We start from the raw sequence: 18,892 nt of genomic DNA, 5'->3' as shown, positions 1-18,892 counted from the left end.
GAAGGAGGGAGTAATATTGAAAGATTTTGGTATTTCCATTCGGATCGACTTTTATATTTTGGTTGGATTTTCAGGTATGGAATCATTAGGTTTGATTTTCACAATCCAAAATTACATCTACTTATTTATATATCAATCACAACAATAAAAAAATAATCAAACATATTTTTTAATGTTATTAAAGACGCTAACTTGTGTGTTTAACTTTACCACCATCGTTCGTCATTTTTAAAGTTAAAGAAAATAAATTTGTGGCATAATATATATTCCACTTAATTCTTCACAACTTTTCAATTTTTTTACGTTGTCATAAGCAGGGGTGGATCTAGCTATATGCTAGAAGGGGCATTTGCCCCTCTCCAATTACCCCACTTTTATATAAAATATGTATTATAAAATTTATTTGTTCTATTTTTTAATTAAATGCCCCTGCTGGAACTCTTCAATTTTTACTCATGTAATATTTTGCTCCCGTCGGTATAAATTTCTGACTCCGCCCCTGCCTATGTGTTTAGATGATAAACTGGAAATCCACGTTTAGTGTTTTTTTCACATAATTGTGCTTTTAGACCACCTCCAACCATACACCAAATCCTATTTGGTGTAAAAATATGCTCCAACCATACTTCATACCCATACCCATTTTTGGATTTTTTAATCAAACAACACCAAATTTGAAGTGAACACCAAAATTGAGTATCTACTGCAAAAAAATTTTAAATATTGCATAATAGTCCTTATTATTAATTTGATAGTTGAATCAGCCGGCGGCCAATTTGTATACTGTCAATTTGTGTACTAGTACTAGTACTTGATAGTTGATTCAAACTATCAGCATCATAATTTAGACACAATTTGTTCATGGAATTTACATATATTTTTCTAATAAAAATAATTAAATAGAAATTATCAACCTGACCATATTATAATAAATTATATTTTTTTACAAATAATAACTAATAAATTTACTAAATAGGAATGAATATTGCTAAAAAAATCTTGTTATTATTTCAAGAGTATATGACCCGATATGACGCAATAAGAAATAAAAGTGCTCATCTGGAATTTCAAAATGCGCTAGTTGATCATTTGTGGGAACAATACACAAATTTCGAGTCTTGAATTTTAGCTATTTTTATGTTTATCGTGATATGTTTTATGTAATTGCGATATATTTAAATGAGTTTCAATTTATATTTGAATTTTATTATTGCAAGTTTAGTGTATTTAATTTTAAAAGTAGTGTAATTTTTTTTAATATAAAGTATATTTAATATATAAATATATTAATAAAAAAAATTGTATAATTATTTAAGTTACATAAATTATTGATAAAATATTGTGGGACTAATATGTAATTTAAGTAAACATGTAGGTATAATTGAAAAGGTATAAAAAGAATATAAATATGGAATATTCTTTTGGGTTTGAGTTTAGAGTAAATGATTGAAGTAAAACTATTTTTTGGTGTGACCCAAACTCAAAAATGGGTTTGAGTTTGGTGTAAATGATTGGAGATGGTTTTAGAGGGTTAAAGAAAAAAAATTTCTCTAAACACCCATGCATTTTACAGTTTTTTTTTTTTGTTATTAGATCATTAAGAGCTATTAAATCAATGTTATTTAATTTTCTTACTTTTGAATTTATTTAGTTCTAGTGATGAACAAACAAAGGAATGAGATCCAAATACTCAATTTTAGATTTTAAAGGGCTCTTTTTGATACATTCTTTTGTTATTTATTGCAATATTATTTTTATTTCGCTACAGTCAATAGCCCACTTTGTTTCAACTTTAAAAAAAGCAATATGAATGAGTAAATTATAGTAAAGTGAGACGAGGAAAATGAAATACTATAAAGCAAGCCTAAGTAGACTTTAAATATTAAATATACCTGGGGCAAACTGATCGTATAATTTAGTTATCTTTTGCTAATTTATCTTCTCTTTTTCTCGAAAAAATTAAAATTCTACTATCCTATATGCACAAACAACTATACTATAAATAATATTAAACGAGAAGGTTCATGTTTTATGTTCACTTCTAAACGAATAAAACATACAAAAATTAGTAAATTAATGACACGAAATGAGATCCACACACACATATATTGACTTTATTGCAATTATAATTGGATGAAGCCATACGTGACAATATGTTGTCACGAACTACTAAATTTTTACTTTGCTATAGATGAGTAAAATAAATCATAAAAAGGAAAAATCAGACAAAGAATCAAGAGAAGTACTTATGATAATTTAATCAAACTATATTTTTGCAAAATCATAATAGGATTTCTCACCATTTAGCTAATTACCATTTAATATCCATTGTTTCATTTTCTGTTTAATAATAAAATGTCTTGCAAAAATTTCTAGCAATGACAATTATTCATTCATCGTGTAATTTCGATATTCTAATTATAGGATTTTTTTTACAAGATAATTTATTTCAAAAATATAAAATGATACTCCCTCCGTCCCATTGAAGATGATCCACTTTCCTTTTTAGTTTGTCTCAACTAAGATGACCCATTACTTAAAATGGAAACACATTTATCTCTATTTTATTTTCTCTCTCTTACTACTCTCTCCTCTCAACACACCAAATAAATTTGCATAAAATCCTGTGCCGCCCTAGAAAGGGGTCATCTTCCTTGGAACGGACTGTATGTGGCACAAATTTAAAAATGTTTAACTGATAGGACAAAATCGACCATTTAACTCAAATTTGAGAAAGATGATCAAGTAGGTCAAGTAGCAGATGAAAGAACAGTAGATGTAATTAATTGGCTCCTAGGTAGCAAAATTAGTCCCCTACAAGAGTGAAGTGATAGTAAAAGTTTAGTTTGTTATACATATAAAAAGCCATTATCATTAGTGCTGCAAACCCCACCACTCTTTCCCCTCCTTCCACTCTGTCTCTCTCTAGACATGATTGTATAATTGTATTTATATATGGTAATAGAGTACTTTTTTTCAAAGAGTAATGATTCTTGTTTGGTTGGGCATGTTTAATTTATGAAAACCAAAGTGAGAGTGAAAGGAAAAAACATTTGGCAAGAATGGGAAGAAGAAGAGTAACCATTCACTGCTTCACATTCATTCACATGGCTGCTCTTCTGCTGCTCTCTTCAGGTGATTGCTTTTCAACTCTTAATTTTCTCTATTTTCTTCATCTTGGTTTCTTTATTAATTTAAGGCCACCTATTTCACCAACAATATACATTTTTTTCTTAATTCTTATGATTTTTTTGTAATTGAAATCTATTTATCAATAATTGTTGGGGTTAGAAGGCAGTTTTCTGTCACAAACTCAGTTCAGTTCAAATTGATTAGATTTTGATATTGTGATGATAAAAAAAATCACTGTATAATCAGTTTCCTCACTTGATAATTAGCACATGCAAATTAGTCCTACAAAATTTTGAGTTTAGTGAATTGTTGTCATGTTTTTTTTGTTTTTGTTGGAATGCCATCATTCAATTTGAGATATTTGTTTCTAAAGTATAGTACTCTCTTTGTCCATTTATAGTATTCATTAATCGTAACTGAATATGACACGAGTTTTAATAAAAAGCTGAGAGAGAGTGAATAATTGTGCGATTATAAAGATAGCATTAGCCATAATTAAAACTATACTTATAATCCGGCTAATGAAAAGACGGTGTGAGACTTAGCATGGAATCAATAGTAAAAAAAGTGAGTCGAGAATGAGTCGCACCATAAAATATGACTTTTTTTTTATGTATGGGTGAAATACATTGGAAGTTTGTAACACTATATCCTATTTAACATACCAATTCAAACTTGTGAGTACTAATTAAATACTTGTAGTTCATGAATTATGTTATGGTTTATCAGGTTCAAGCTCCAAATTACCAGATCACATCAAACTTCAAGAATCATTCAAAATCTCCACTAAACAAATGGACATAACAACCCCAATCACAACAGTTCCAACTGCAAACAACCCTTTCCCAACAATAACAACAAATCCAATCCTAAATCCAACTGATTTAACCCCCACCACAATGAACCCTAACAATCCACAAATGACCACAAACTCACCCACTCCCTCGGGCCGGAGCTGGTGCATCGCCACCTCCTCCGTCTCCCAAGCCGCGCTGCAGCTAGCCCTCGACTACGCCTGTGGCCATGGGGGAGCCGACTGCTCCCCCATCCAGCAAGGCAGGGGGTGTTACACCCCCAACACGCTTCGCCACCACGCCTCCTTCGCCTTTAACTCCTACTACCAAAGGAATCCCATCCCTACTAGCTGCAACTTTGGTGGCGCCGCTGTCACCACCAGCACTGATCCAAGTAAGACAACATACATATATAGAAGTTGCATTCATTCACTTGCAATTTTATTTGATGAGTGTTGGTTAATTTGTGCAGGTTATGATACATGCAAATTTCCATCAATTAGGTGAATGTTACCTTAATAATAATAGTACTATATAACTTGTGACATTTGAATTTTATTGATCAATCAATGGCTTGATTTTGCAGCACAAGTTCATCTATGTTGAATATAACTAACTCAAGTGGATCTAGAGTTTTTGGAGGCGGTCGGCCGGTCGCTCCGGCTAGTTCAGCAGCTGCTAGACAGAGTTGCATCCCCTGTTTTCACTACATAGTAGCCTATTTGATTGCTATAATATTAGGTTTATTATGATGGATTTGATTAAATATTTGAGATATGGGAGCCTTTTTGTATGATAATTGAAGTTTGCCTTTAATTTGGTTAATTTGAGGTAGGGCTTGATGTCAACTGGTGCTTATTTTTTGGATCATTTGACATCTCATATCCGGCTCGAATGTTAGATTTACGGGGCTATCTACAATCTCATTCATTGAAGCGTAACATATTGGTAAATAAACATATATATAAAGGTCGCGTCACAAAGAACTGAATCAGACCTTTGACCTCGGGCATTAACCACTCTACCAATTGGCCAACACACGCACACCAATGAGAATCTTGGTGTGTGTAGATGAACTTTGACAGATAACTGACTTAACTAGAAACAAGAATCAGTCTAAAACATATGAATCCCATTTTGATAGAGGTGAGGTGAGGGTGCAACATCAATCAACATTGCAAATTAGATACATCAAGCTAATTCGGGTAAGTTCTTATTTGTTTGTTTGTTGTTTTTTTTTTAGTTTGATAATTAGTCTATTCTTGTTAGGCCTTACATAGAAAAAATTATAAGTAATTCTAAAATGTGAGGAATGATAACGTTACATTCACGACAAAATTTAATTTATCTGCAATGGATTTTGTTGTACTCTGATACACGTGTGAACTTACTTGAAATTTATATTTATCCTTATTCATTGCTTCATTTATATCCACAAATATTAAATAAAATTGTTTTATTCAGAAACCTTTTAGGAATTAGGATAATCCAAATAGAAAAAGTGCATTATCATCTGGATCCTTCCAAAAAGAAATTGCAGTGAATAAATCTGATGAGCTTTGAAAATGAATAGTACTTGTAGATTATTGATGCGATAGACAAAATAATACTCCTTCGTCTTACTAAAGATGACACGTTTTTCTTTTTAGCTTGTCCCAAATAAGATAATACATTTCCTTTTTTTAGAAACTTTCTCTCTCCAATTAATACATCCAACCACTTTTTTTCACTCTTATTTAAATATCCATCTTTTATTCTCTCTCTATTTTAATACTTATATCCACATTTTCTCTCTCCAATTAAACTCATTGACTCATACTCCCCCCGTCCGCGAATAGGAGTCCTGTTTTTCCATTTTAGTCTGTCCACGAATAGGAGTCCCGGTTCAATTTTACCATAAATGGTAATAGGGTATCCACCTTCCATAACTCATTTAACTCACATTTCATTTGAAACTAATATATATGAGTGGGACCCTTATTCCACTAATTTTTTTCCACCCACTTTTCTTAACCTTTCTTAAAACCCGTGCCGCCCTTGAATGAGACGGAGGGATTAACTCCTAAAATCCCGTGCCGATCAAGATATGTGTGACGTGTCATCTTAGCCAGGACGAATGGAGTATTTCATACCCTGAAGTATGTAATACTACCTCCGCCCCCAAATTTTGACATACTTTGATCCGGCACGGGTTTTAAGAAATATAATGGAAAGTGAGTTAAAAAGTTGGTGGGATGTGGGTCCTACTTTAAAAGTACTCCCTCCGTCCCATTTAAAATGAAACATTTGAAAATCGACACGAGATTTTATGTAGTGTTGTTTTGTGAGTTAATGAAGAGAGAGTAAAGTAAGAGAGATGCAAAAGTAGAGATAGAGTTATTTCCATTTTAGGAAACGTTTCATTTTTAATGGGATAGCCAAAAAAGGAAAACGTTTCATTTTTAATGGGGCAGGAGGAGTATTAGTTTTATACTCCCTCCTTTTCTTCATAGTTGAGGTGGAACTTTTGGGCACGGAGTCTAAGAAAAGGATGTTGTGTGTGTTAAATAAATAGATAAAAAAGTAAGAGAGAGGAAAATGTAGAGAGAATAAAGTATGAAGTGAATAAAGTAGAGAGAATAAAGTAAGAGAGAGAGTAAAGTAAGAAAGAGAAAAAAGTTATCATATATGGAAATGACTCAACTATGAAGAAACTTACTGAAATGGAAAAATGACTCAACTATGAACAAACGGAGGGAGTAATAAAATATGAGTAGGAATGAGTTAGTGGAATATGTGGTCCACTACGAAAATTGGTAAAATTAAAGTGTGTTAAATTTTCAGGAACGAACCAAAATGATAAACTGTGTCAAAATTTGGGGATGGGGGTAGCATTATTTTATTAACCACGTTACTCTTGGATAAAACTTTCATATAAAAATTAAAACACATGTTCCAAAATTACTTATCATAAATTTGACAACTAATGAGTGCCAAGTTGTCCATAGACACAATTATAACGTGTCACATGTCACTCCCCACACCCTAGTGCTTTATTGATTGTGACACTAATTGCCCATTTTATTTAAATATTCTCATAATAATTTCCCACTTTTATCTCAAATTCAATTCTCCACACATGGACGACGAGCTCGAGCGGCGCCGCCTCCTCCACCATCCACTTCTCTCCCCCTCCGCCACCGCCACCGCAGCCTCCTCACCTCTCGACGATGACGACGACAACAACATCAATCTCATCTCCTCAAATTCCGCCATATTTTCCCGCCTTTTTCTGGTGGCGATCATCGCCGCCGTCTCCGTTTGGGCGAATTTCGAAGCCTCCAGAGGCTTCGCGATAACCGCAGCCAGCGAATCGTCCGACGCATTCCTCGCGAGCAGATTCAGGCTCTTCTACGTCTCCAACGACGGAGCCGCGCGCGCGGCGATCAAGGCGAGCGACGCGATCGAGAAGCTCCTCTTCTCCGATTCCGACGCCGCCAAAAAGCCGATCAGGAGCATCGAGATCAAATTAGTCGATCGGAACTTCACCGGTAACGTCGCCGCAGCCGAATTGGCCGGCGATCGGGACCGATTCGCGATCCGCGTGAGCTCCTCGGTCATGAGAGGCGCGGATTTCGATCGCGAAATGGCTCGGGCGATCAGGCGCGGCGTGGCGCGCGTCTGGCTGTGGGACGGCGGAGGCCACGCGCCGAGGAGCGTGGTGAGCGGCATTGTTGAATATTTGGTCGATCCGGCGATTGGCGACGCGGCGGAGGCGTTCGAGGCCTCCGCCGCGTGTTTCGACGCCGGAAATCCTAGATCGGTGGCGGATCTGCTTCGGCGCAGGCCTGGATCGGTCGGGAGGTTGAACCGAGCTATGAAGGAAGGGTGGAGCGATGAGAAATTGGGCGGCGCGTTGGGTTTGCCGGCTGAGAGACTGTGTGCCACTTCCGTTTACGAGCCGTTAAGGTACAAATCCTCCAGCGTGTAGTACCACAGACTGTCTATCCACTTGCATTTTATGATTGGAGGGTGAAGATGAAATCGGACGGCTGAGAGTTTAAATTGGGATCTAATATTATTGTTAATTATTTTATTTATTATGGCAAGGGCTTATGGAATCTTGTGGATAAATGCAAGGATACGAGTATCAGGCCATTCTATTTAATTATTAATTGTGTTAATTATTTTACTTGTAACATATTGACTCTATTAATTAAGTACAAGTAGTAGTAGTAGTTGAATTGTATAGAGGTATGAATTACACGTAATTGATTGTGTGACATCAGTGTATCATACGTACATTTTTTTGAGGATAAAAGTTCTAAGAGCATCTCCATCGGCGGACGTCCCAATCGGACGTCGCGGAAGTCCGACCGAACGTCTGCCATTATGAAGGAAAAGGTCGGATACGGACATCCCGTGAGGACGTCGGATATCCGCTCGACGTCCGACCGGACGTCCGCCATTGTGGCGTTAGTCGGACGTCCGAGTTAAAATTCAATTTTTTTAAAAAACTCTATAAATACGGCTCGTTGAATTCCGTAAATTGAATAATTGTGAATTTAATTGTGGGAAATCTTAGTGGAAGTCCTAGTGGGAAGTCCTAGTGATGTGGCAGTGGAATGGGAAAGTCCTAGTGATGACGTGGCAGAAAGTTTTTGTGGGAAATCCTAGTGGGAAGTTCGCCACCGGAGATGCTCTAACAATCATTTTTAAGGCATAATTCAAAACTCTTTTGTTCTAAATTTGTCTCACGAGAATATGCACTTTTTTTTATTCTGTTTAATAAGAGTCTTCATTTTCTATTCTTTCTAATAAGATTGACTCATTCTCTACTAATAATATTTTAATTACTTTCTCTACATCTATCTTACTTTACTAATTCTGCATTAAAATATGTGTTCAACCATTAACAATATTTTAGTTATTTTTTTACATCTCTCTTACTTTATTAATGGTACATTAAAATTCATATTCAACCAAAAATAGACACTTTTATGGCGAGAAATGAATATTATCTAAGCCATAAGTCAATTATAATCATTTACTAACTAAACAGAGCATCGTAGCAATCGCTATCCTTAGCAATAAATCAGATCGCATATCTGTCAAAACATTCATAATCATTTAGCTATAAGCGATAGCATTCTTCACTTAGTCAACTTTTTAATAAAAATATTTATTGTTCTATCATCCATTATCATTTACTCCCTCCGTCCCAAATTATTCGTCCCAGTATTTCATTTCGGTCCGTTCCACATAATTTGTCGCACTTCACTTTTACCATTTTTGGTAGTGGACCTCATATTCCACTAACTTATTCCTACTCACATTTTATTATAAATCTAATACTTTAAAAGTAGGATCCACGTTCCACCAACTTTTTCAACCTACTCTCCATTAGATTTCTTAAAACCCGTGCCGGATTAAAGTGTCCCAAATTATCAGGAACAGAGGGAGTATTTCTTTTTTGTTTACAAAATTCGATCATATGTAGAAGAGAGAAAAAAAAGTTCACACGTATATATATGTGAACCATGCGTGATGATATAACAAGAAAATGTACAGATAATTTGAAAGATATACTCTCTCCGTCCCATTTTAGGAGTCCCGATTTACTATTTTTGGGTGTCCCATTTTAGGAGTCCCGGTTGAAACTTATAACTAAGTGGAGTGGCTTGCCAAAATTAACAACTTTTGTTTCAATTTAATCTTTTTAGCATATATAATTAATTTTTTATGCCAAATTATTTTCCATGAGAACTCTCAATCTCTAGTTTTGATGCTTGACACATATGTTTGATTATTCTTTTTTGAACACTTAAATTGAATCAGATCGAACATTTTTTTAGAGAGAGATGGATATATGGACATGGTTTTGAACTTTTGATGAGGGTTCGCCCATGTTTTTGTACCTAACTTGATATATTGGTTGACCCACTAAATAAATGTAACTCACTCATTGTGGGAAAAAAGTATTTATTAATTTAATGAATAAAATAATAAATTCAAATTAAATTTGATTTATATATAGCACATTCTCATATATTTTGAGAAACGATGTTTTATAAAAACTCATAACTCGTAAGTCATAACAAAATAATACACACAATTTAATCGTGTGTGTAATTGTGTGTATTAATTTAATCGTAAGTACTTAACTAAATTAATACACACACTGGCTGCCTCTTCAGCCCCACATTAATGTTATGTTGACTTTTTCCATTTCATATTTCTGTCATTAATTCCATAATCATCGCTTCACAGTAAATCATCTTGAAAATTAGACCCACTTTTTACATCCACATGAAACCGTGTGCATGATCATTTACTTCTTAGGTTTGACTCGATTATATAGCTTTTTCCTACCACCTCTGTCCCTCAAATTTTGATACACTTTGACCCGACCCAGGTTTTAATCCTCCAAATTTTGACACACTTTGACCCGACACAGGTTTTAAGAAATGTAATGAAAAGTGAATCGAAAAAGTTGGTGGGATGTAAGTCCTACTTTTAAAGTATTAGTTTTATAATAAAATGTGAGTATGAATGAGTTAGTGGAATATGAGTTCCACTACCAAAAATGGTAAAAAGTGAAGTGTGTTAAATTTTTAGGGACGGACCGAAATAGTAAACTGTGTCAAAATTTGAGAGACGGAGGTGGTATAAAATTATTTGTCGCGGCATTAAAAGTCAACAAAAAACCAAAAAAAAAAATTATTTTTATGTCACACCAAAATGTTCAGATCGTTTAAATGTAGTACATACATACTACTCCATTATTATTGACATCTCAAAGACGATGATTTGAGTAGGTACTGTCAATTGTGATGAAGATTTCAAATAGTATGAAAATTTGGACGAAGTTATTAACTCAAATTTCGAGTATATATATCATGATTTTTCCTATCAGATTAAGTTACTAAATTTATCATAAGGGGTGTGATCAGTTGTTAACTCACATCAACACAGTGTATTATAAATGTCAACACGATAACATTAAAATATCAACATATAATTTTGTTGACATTTCAATATACTGTACATGTTGATATTTTAATGTTATCATGTTGATATTTATAATACACTGTATTGATGAGTTAGCAGAGTTAGCAACTTAAAAGGTTTAGCAATATAACACACCTCTTATAATACACATCCTCTTCTCCGGCACGACGCCGTCGTTTCCGGCCAGCATCAAATACTGGCAATAGTTGAATTGGGATCTAATATTATTGTTAATTACTTTATTTATTATGGCAAGGACTTAAGTAATCTTGTGAATAAATGCAAGGATACGAGTATCAGGCCATCATTCTATTTAATTATTAATTCTGTTAGTTATTTTACTTGTAAGTTGAAGTAACATATTGGCTCTTTATATTACAAGTAGTAGGAGTAGTTGAATTGTATAGAGGTATCGAATTACACGTAATTGAATGTGTGACATCAGTAAGATATTCTTTTTAAGAAATTGTTAGCGTGAGGATAAAAATTCTAGCAAGGCATAACTCAAAACTCATTTCAAATTCTATAAGATAGACTCATTTTCCATTAATAATATTTTAATTTATTTTTTATTTTTATCTTATTTTACTAATTATTCAATTACTAGCAATATTTTAATTGTTTTTTTTACTCTTCTCTCATTTTATTAATTGTAGATTAAAATCCATGTTCAACAAAAATTGAGTGGAACTAATGAGTAATTATTCAATTACTAGCAATATTCTAATTTTAGAAACTACTATTTTCTTTCTATTGAGGTGAAACTCATTCTCCATTAACAATACTTTAATTACTTTTTTTCTCTACTTCTCTCTTACTTTATCAATTTTGCATTGAAACTCGTGTCATCCCTAAAGTGCTTATTCTTTGGAGGAGGGGGTATTTTATAGTAACAAGTCAATTATAATCATTTACTACTAAACAGAGCATCATAGCACTACAAAAAAGACGCAAATTACCAACGGAAATATCCGTGGGTTTTAGCAATTTATCCGTTGGTAATCAGTGTTACCAATGGATTACCAACGGATATAAGCCATGAGTAAAATGAACGACGCTAATATTTTTACCCAGGAATTAAGACGTCGGTAAAATTCCCGACGGTAAATCCCTTGGTAATTTTTTATTAGGGTTTAGGTTACTTACCAACGGAATTTTATCCGTTGGTAATTCTTGAACTTTATTTACAGATTGGCAACGGCTTTTGTCCGTTGGTAAGCTTCCAGAACCCGTATTTGACCATTTTATTGTTTTTATACGCACCTGTACACAATCATGTTTCTAGCTACATTAAAGCAATAACCAATCAATAATGACCAACAAAATGAGAATCATAATAGATAAACCTCAAAAGTAATACAACCAACGTACGAAGCAAAAAGAAACATAAATTATCGAGTTTTGAAATTAGTTCGTGAGACATCGACTCTATGCTGATTCATCCTCATAATTGTCCCGAGTGTGACTCGATGTTGGGGTTGCTTGGACGTCATAAACTACTTCATCATCTCTTCCATCTCCCATCACAGGAAAGCCTATCCCTGCAATCATGAAAACTGAATTTCTTTCACAAAATTAGATCTTTTCTTGATTGATGTGATGATGAATGTAAAAATGTTAAGTGGGCACCGAGAATGGCCAGAAAAATTAGGAGACACACTGCAAATATAGATTGATTATATACAATCATTAGTTAGGTTGTTATGAACACAATTATAGTAGTATGTTGTTAGAATTCATACTAATGAGCAGGTCCTACTGATATGCGATTGAAGAGTTGCTCTGCATTTTCAAGAATCCAGAGCGTTAAATATATTAAACTTTGTATCTTAATTAACATTCTAAACAAGATTAGCTAGCTTTGTTACCCCATCTTGTAGATCTCACGGGAAATTATATCGACGAACAAGTGGAGCAGCTATGCACGCAGAGCTCTCCGATGGAGCGGTGGGAGGAGTGGCAGAAGGAAGAAATGTTCCGGCAAGATTTCCATCCCATCCGTCCATTTCTAATATTAAAGCTGATGAGTTATCTGAAAATTTTTTATCCTTTGTATATGTTCTTTTTTGTATACTTTTCCTCTTTCGCATTTATGTATTTTTTTAGTATTCTAGAATTTTGTTCATAGGGATCGATAATTTTTTTTACATGCTAGTGCACAATAAAATAGTTCAGCATAACGGAGATGACTACCTACAGTATAATAACTGAGAAATTAAGTATTTGAAGATAAATCTCTTAGCAAAATGGCCATGTACAGATTCTGTAATTTCTCTTCATTAGCAAAAGGGCAGAAGCTTCACTTCCGGTTGCTTGTTCCGACTCGGGGTTTGCCCTTGACCTCGGCATCCTGCAACGACAGATACAACGTTCAATATTACAAGCACTGAACTCGTGAGATGAGAGAAAGCAGAAGCCAAAACGTAATTTCAAAAGTATGAAAACTGCACCTGGGGCTGGTGTAGGTAAATATTGGTCTTTGCTGTTGATGGGTTGTGATTTTCAGCACCTTTGCTCCAGTCATAACAAACCTTCATTTCACAAAGTAGAGAGGCGTATAAGAGCGCAAACGAAAAGGGTATTGCATCAGTGAAAGAGAGGAAAAAGATACTGAGATCAGAGAAAGGGGCTGACTCAAAGTTTTCAAGTCGAATGCCTAAAAACTGCCAAGACCCAGAAACAGTGAAGGAATTTGGATATGATAGCATCACTAGTTCTTTTGAGAAAATAATTTCATTACGGTAACCTTCATCTATACAAAAATTTGAATATAGGACACTACCCAAGGCATCTTCGAAAAATATGGCCATATAACTTTGCTGTTATTATACCAGAAAGAATGAGAAATTAAATGTTACTACTAAGTAAGATACATGGAACCAATTCTTTATTCATTGTTAATAAATTCAATAAGACACAGACAACAGTAAAAGATCTTTTAGAGTGCTATTCTGCTTATCAATGCAAGTATATTCATGGATAGAGTCAAGATGTAATTAAAAAAGCAGGCAAGGCATACCGAATACGCATATATAGACCCATCTTGGTTGAAAGCACTGGCAGTTATCGGCTGACTGCACCTCAGCATAGCCTAGATAATTAACAAAATAATTAATGGTATCCAGATAGATCTTTATTAGACACTATAGACAAAATGATAACTGAAGCAGAATTGGTTAAACCTTAAGCCTCTGTTTGCTATCTTTGTCCCAAAAGTTAAAGGCGCCATCAGATCCAGCAGTGGCAAATGTCTGGTGCACCTGTAGAGTGGCCAAAAGCAGAACCCGTTAAGAAATGTAACTCTAGATAAGAGAGACATCAGAACTACCTTCTAACTAAGACATTATAGAGAGCCGAACAGCAAAGAAAGTCAAGAGTTTACGAGGTGGACAAGATAAACCATTTGTAGCTATTGTCTGCAATTGGCTGATAGAAAAAACTAAGGGGATTCTGTTAAGTGTCAGGAACACATAATCATTATCCTATCATACTCATTATAGTTAAACTTCTACATTATCTAGCAAAAGAACTTGCTTCCACATGGTGACTGGCAACAATTAATAAATTGGCCGAAATAGTGAAGTCATGCAAATATTCAAATTTTGGGTTGTTATGGCCCGAGAGTACAGACAAATATTGAACATTATTTTAGCTAATTGTCACTGATGATACTAGAAACAGCATCACTGCAACCCAAATCTTCAAGTGATGAGTCAATGGGCCTCATGTTTCCATTTTAACTAGACCTCATTGGCAATTGACAGACAGCTCGATTCCAGAGTCCTCAAGAGGCAGCATTATTTGCTTAGCAATGACACCAAGATAAAATCCATGACTCCAGCCAGGTTACTATCCTCTAGAAGAAAATACTTAAGATGTGGTTGCAAAAATGAAAAATCACAGTTCTTGTCACGAATGACTCTATTTTGTATCATTTTGATGACTATTTGAATAATCATACAGGATAAAAGATGCATGCCCGGTATCCGCTTCACACAATAGACTACAGGCAATGGCTGATGAAAGTCCCAGTATGGTTTTATTTTACTGATAAGTTAAAAGGTGGTCATACAGGTGAGCTATATACTCAGAAGAAAATTGTCGTGCCACCAATAGTTGGACAACTTAGAAACAATTCATTCATGCAATTGTAAGACAGAAGCCAAAGCCACGAAGAAGCATAAGAAGGCAACACAAAGGGAAATGGAATAACACTGTTTAATGGACATTTAAGTACAATAGCTTACAGGATGAAAATTCAGTGAGTTGACAGAGTAAATGTCATTGCCATCTCTGTGACATTTAAAAGTAAAGTTTTTACTTGCTTGTGCCTCATCAAGGTGGTGTACCCCAACTCTGCCTTCAATTGAGCCAACCTGCAACAGAAATCAAAATTTTAGCTGATTTATTGTGAGGCGGGAGCAAATTAAACAGTGTGAAACTGAAGGTCCGCAATATCAAGATTGAAATACCAATGGGGCAGGATGGATTCAAGTGCAAATGGAAATATAACTGAATTCATTCGACTACAAAAAACACTATAATTTGTTGGGGATGGTTTCATCCAAGCTCTAAGACAGCTGGATGCAGCCAACCAAAATTTATATAAAATGGGACAAAAGCCCCAGCAGAAAGTCTCAATTCATGTAACCTTATTGGTGGTATGTTAACAAGTTCCGCCTAAGGTAGCTATGTGAGAGCTAGTAAATAGATACTTAGGTAAATAGTAATTATTTTCATAAGAAATTTCAAGAAATGGAAACTTACTAAGAAGCCTTGCTGATCTGGGAATGCAGCTAAACACCTAGTCTGGTACTTCAATGGTGACATGACTCTCTTGAACTCTGTCTGCCATATCCAAAAAACAGTTCAACATATATGCAGAATTCATTGCCTCACAAATATCATAGAAAAAACTTATAATAAATCTGAATGAATGATAGATAAAGCTCATGAAAAAGGGGCAGTGGGGCACATAGTTTTCCGATTAAGAAGTTTTACATTCTATTAACCATCTTGATGAATACTGTATAGCTGATTGAATTAAGCATAACAAGAGGAAGAAGAGAGAAAGAGGATGATTCTGTTGAATAATACCACTTGACACAATTTAAGAGCTTCACTTTGGTATGATCACTGATCACAGAACTTTTCCAGTTGCATAGTTTTTTAGAACTTAAAAGTTTATTTAACCCTTGCTAAATGGGAAATCAGAAGTTTAAAACTGAGTCCATAGACTCCATCCAGAAATAAAACCATATCTAAAACCAGGTGTTCATTTAGGTTGATGTTTTTCAAAAAGAAAATTAACAGATGGCAATTGGGTGAGTTAAACCTTCATCTCACAAAGCAGATACAAGTGAAAGTAGCATAGAAGCATACCTGAGGGTTCTGTAGGTTGAAAATGACAAGATTCCTATCCGCAGTGCCAACAACCATAAGGGGATGTTTAACAGTAAGCGCATAGCACCGCTCAGGAAGCTGCTGCACCCAAGTTGGATTCTGCTGTCTCAGATCCCAATACCTGAAAATAAGTTGCACCTTATTAAATACAATGAATGCATCCTGTTTGCTGCAAATCTGGTCCTACTTCAAGAATTAGACTCATCACCAAACATGCATGGAGGGAACATCTTCAAACATGTAAAATAGAATATCTTATGATTACAATATTATATGCTGACATGCCTTTTAATAGTTTAATGTTTCTAGCTTACACACAAAGTACTAAGACACCAATGAATTACCTAAGTGTCTTATCCCAGCTTCCTGTGACTAAAAGACTCATTTCTGGGATCCAAGCAAGATCTTTAACAGGAGCATCGTGCATGGCCACAGTTACAGGTTGTCCACCGGATAGTAATGGCCACATCTTGACTTGTTTGTCACAACCACCAGAAAATACAGTTGTTCCATCATCCTTCCAAGCTGAGCAGAGAACCTGCAAAAATTACAAAGTAAATAACGAGGATCAGAACACAACAGCCAGAGTATGGTATATGAGAAACACTTTAACGATATATACCGGTTGTTCATGTGATATCGAAGCCTTAGGAACAGTGGTGATAGTGGTTCCTTGTTTCTGCACCTCCCAACATCGTACCTAAGAAAAAAACAGGCATATAATGTACCAGCTTGCTCGTCCGCAACAAAAAGAGAAAGAACTAATTCAAAACAATAGTAGAACAACACTAATTGATTCTAAGCTCCCTCTGATAAAGGTTTCGCAAATTCACATGAAGGAAAAAATCATTAGCTGGAGTTTTAAAAAAATTCTAACAAAATTCAAATAAACTAGCGCCTGCAAACACATCTAATGCAGTATGCCTTCACGCATTCTGCCAAATACAACAAACTAACATAACATAAACCTAACAATAACTCGATTTCGGCACTGACATTGAACGAAACACAAATGCCGATCCATTACGAACGTATACAGAGCAAAACGAGGCTACAAAAACGAGGAGCGAGACCATACCTGATTATCCCAAGACGTAGCGACCAAGTGATTGGCCTTCGAACTGAAACACAAGCTCGAAACTGAATCACTCGGAGGCGACGCGACCTTTCAGAAAATTCAAAATTAGATTAAACACCAAACGCATTTCAGTGTAATTAGCGAGAATTTGTCGAGTTATTCGAAACGAAAATTGCACGATTACCTCAGCTGAGCGATTAGGATTGGCGTTAGCCGTTGAAGCGCCGAATGCAGACATGTTGATAAACCCTAGTTCTGTAAAATCTTCGAAAGAGGATTTTTCTAGCGTGAGAGATTCACGACCGGAAGAACCGGCGATTCAGGGCGGTGGAGCGGCGGCGAGTCGGGGCGGAGGGAGCGGTGGGGCGGCCGGAGAGGAAGGAGCGGCGGCGAATAGCAGCTCCGATTGGGAAGAGAAGAGAGGGAATTGGGGGCGCCGCCTCCTGTGTGTAGAAGTGTATTTAGGGTTTGATTAAATATTATTATTAATTTATGTATTTTATGTATTTTCTATAATAAATGAAAACAAGTTTTATACTACTCCATTGATAATCTTTTTAACTAAATAAATGGGGATTTAATTTAGATATTGGACGATTAATTTATTTTATATCTGTCAAAATTTAAATAAATTAAACAATATCCATTGCTAAAAATAATTATTAAAAAAATATACTATGGAAAAATAATTTGTTTTGTACTGAATAATACTCCCTTCGTCCAACCAAAGTTTATCTCACTTTGATTGGGCATGGGTTTTAAAAAATCTAATAAAAAGTGAGTTGAAAAATTAGTGGAACGTGGTCCTACTTTTATAAAATATATTAGTTTTATAATAAAATGTGAGTAAGAATAAGCAGGGACCGAAGTGATAAACTTAGTCAATTTCCCACTTAATATTACACAATAATATTATTTTTGTGAAAATAATGTAATACTCCAATTAAAATAAAGTACATAATTTAATTATGAAAAATTTCGAATTGTAACAAAAAAAATTAATTATTATAAAATAATAATTTTTTAGAATAATATTTAATGATTGTTGATATTTAAAAATTTATTCTAATTTATTTCTATTACATTTTTGTAAAACTTTAAGCAAAAAAAAAACTTGATTGATTATTAGTAAATAAAGAATAATATATTAAAAAAATTGAAAATAACAAAAATACCAAACCCAAAATTTCAAAGTTATCGGTTTATAATTATATTGAGATTTGAATATTCACTTTATGTATTTATGGAGTTGATTCCCAATTAATTGTAGAAATTAATTATAGTAAATTCTACTATATTACTAATTATATATTGTTAGAGAAGTTACAACTTTAATTATATACAAATACCAAACCTAAAATTTCAAAAGTACTACGTTTTTAATTATTGTAAATTTTGATATTTATTTCGGTGTAGTATATATGTTTTAATTTTTAATTATTCGAGAACTAATTTATAGTAAGGTCTATAACACTAATTATATTTAATTATAAAA

The 18,892-nt window shown here is 34.4% G+C and overlaps 3 protein-coding genes across 4 annotated transcripts; 2 read left to right on the top strand and 1 right to left on the bottom strand.

Annotated features, from left to right (window-relative positions):
• The first annotated feature begins 2,914 nt into the window (after positions 1–2,914).
• On the top strand, positions 2,915–4,774 carry LOC125190927 (glucan endo-1,3-beta-glucosidase 12-like). Its single transcript, XM_048088350.1, has 4 exons — positions 2,915–3,135; positions 3,862–4,320; positions 4,399–4,429; positions 4,513–4,774. Exons 1-4 carry the CDS (start codon positions 3,063–3,065, stop codon positions 4,676–4,678), a joined length of 729 nt encoding a protein of 242 aa, XP_047944307.1. The 5' UTR covers positions 2,915–3,062; the 3' UTR covers positions 4,679–4,774.
• A 2,215-nt stretch (positions 4,775–6,989) lies between these two features.
• LOC125187180 lies at positions 6,990–8,188 on the top strand. 2 transcript variants are annotated; one of them, XM_048083712.1, is made up of 2 exons: positions 6,990–7,655; positions 7,693–8,188. In XM_048083712.1, exons 1-2 carry the CDS (start codon positions 7,045–7,047, stop codon positions 7,772–7,774), a joined length of 693 nt encoding a protein of 230 aa, XP_047939669.1. In that variant the 5' UTR covers positions 6,990–7,044; the 3' UTR covers positions 7,775–8,188. The 2 variants fall into 2 exon arrangements, with proteins under 2 accessions (XP_047939669.1, XP_047939668.1); XM_048083711.1 differs by having other exon boundaries at positions 6,996–8,188.
• A 4,932-nt stretch (positions 8,189–13,120) lies between these two features.
• LOC125188599 (protein RAE1-like) lies at positions 13,121–17,852 on the bottom strand. The gene is made up of 11 exons (XM_048085542.1): positions 17,582–17,852; positions 17,398–17,484; positions 16,942–17,019; positions 16,664–16,857; positions 16,299–16,440; positions 15,684–15,764; positions 15,164–15,292; positions 14,099–14,176; positions 13,936–14,007; positions 13,367–13,447; positions 13,121–13,266 (listed from the first exon to the last, which is right to left on the bottom strand). Exons 1-11 carry the CDS (start codon positions 17,633–17,635, stop codon positions 13,216–13,218), a joined length of 1,047 nt encoding a protein of 348 aa, XP_047941499.1. The 5' UTR covers positions 17,636–17,852; the 3' UTR covers positions 13,121–13,215.
• Positions 17,853–18,892: the final 1,040 nt, after the last annotated feature.

Source organism: Salvia hispanica, chromosome 5 (genome assembly GCF_023119035.1).
Source record: "Salvia hispanica cultivar TCC Black 2014 chromosome 5, UniMelb_Shisp_WGS_1.0, whole genome shotgun sequence".
Classification (NCBI taxonomy): domain Eukaryota; kingdom Viridiplantae; phylum Streptophyta; class Magnoliopsida; order Lamiales; family Lamiaceae; genus Salvia; species Salvia hispanica.
The sequence above is the reverse complement of the archived record's forward strand: the minus strand, read 5'-3'. Positions and strand labels throughout refer to the sequence as shown.

Coding starts and splice junctions, on each gene's coding strand:
- LOC125190927 (XM_048088350.1), top strand. CDS start 3,063: ATGGGAAGAAGAAGAGTAACCATTCACTGCTTCACATTCATTCACATG. Junction 3,136..3,861: donor TCTTCTGCTGCTCTCTTCAG/GTGATTGCTTTT, acceptor ATGGTTTATCAG/GTTCAAGCTCCAAATTACCA. Junction 4,321..4,398: donor CACCACCAGCACTGATCCAA/GTAAGACAACAT, acceptor TAATTTGTGCAG/GTTATGATACATGCAAATTT.
- LOC125187180 (XM_048083711.1), top strand. CDS start 7,045: ATGGACGACGAGCTCGAGCGGCGCCGCCTCCTCCACCATCCACTTCTC.
- LOC125188599 (XM_048085542.1), bottom strand. CDS start 17,635: ATGTCTGCATTCGGCGCTTCAACGGCTAACGCCAATCCTAATCGCTCA. Junction 16,441..16,663: donor AGCTGGGATAAGACACTTAG/GTAATTCATTGG, acceptor ACTTATTTTCAG/GTATTGGGATCTGAGACAGC. Junction 15,293..15,683: donor CAGATCAGCAAGGCTTCTTA/GTAAGTTTCCAT, acceptor TTTCTGTTGCAG/GTTGGCTCAATTGAAGGCAG.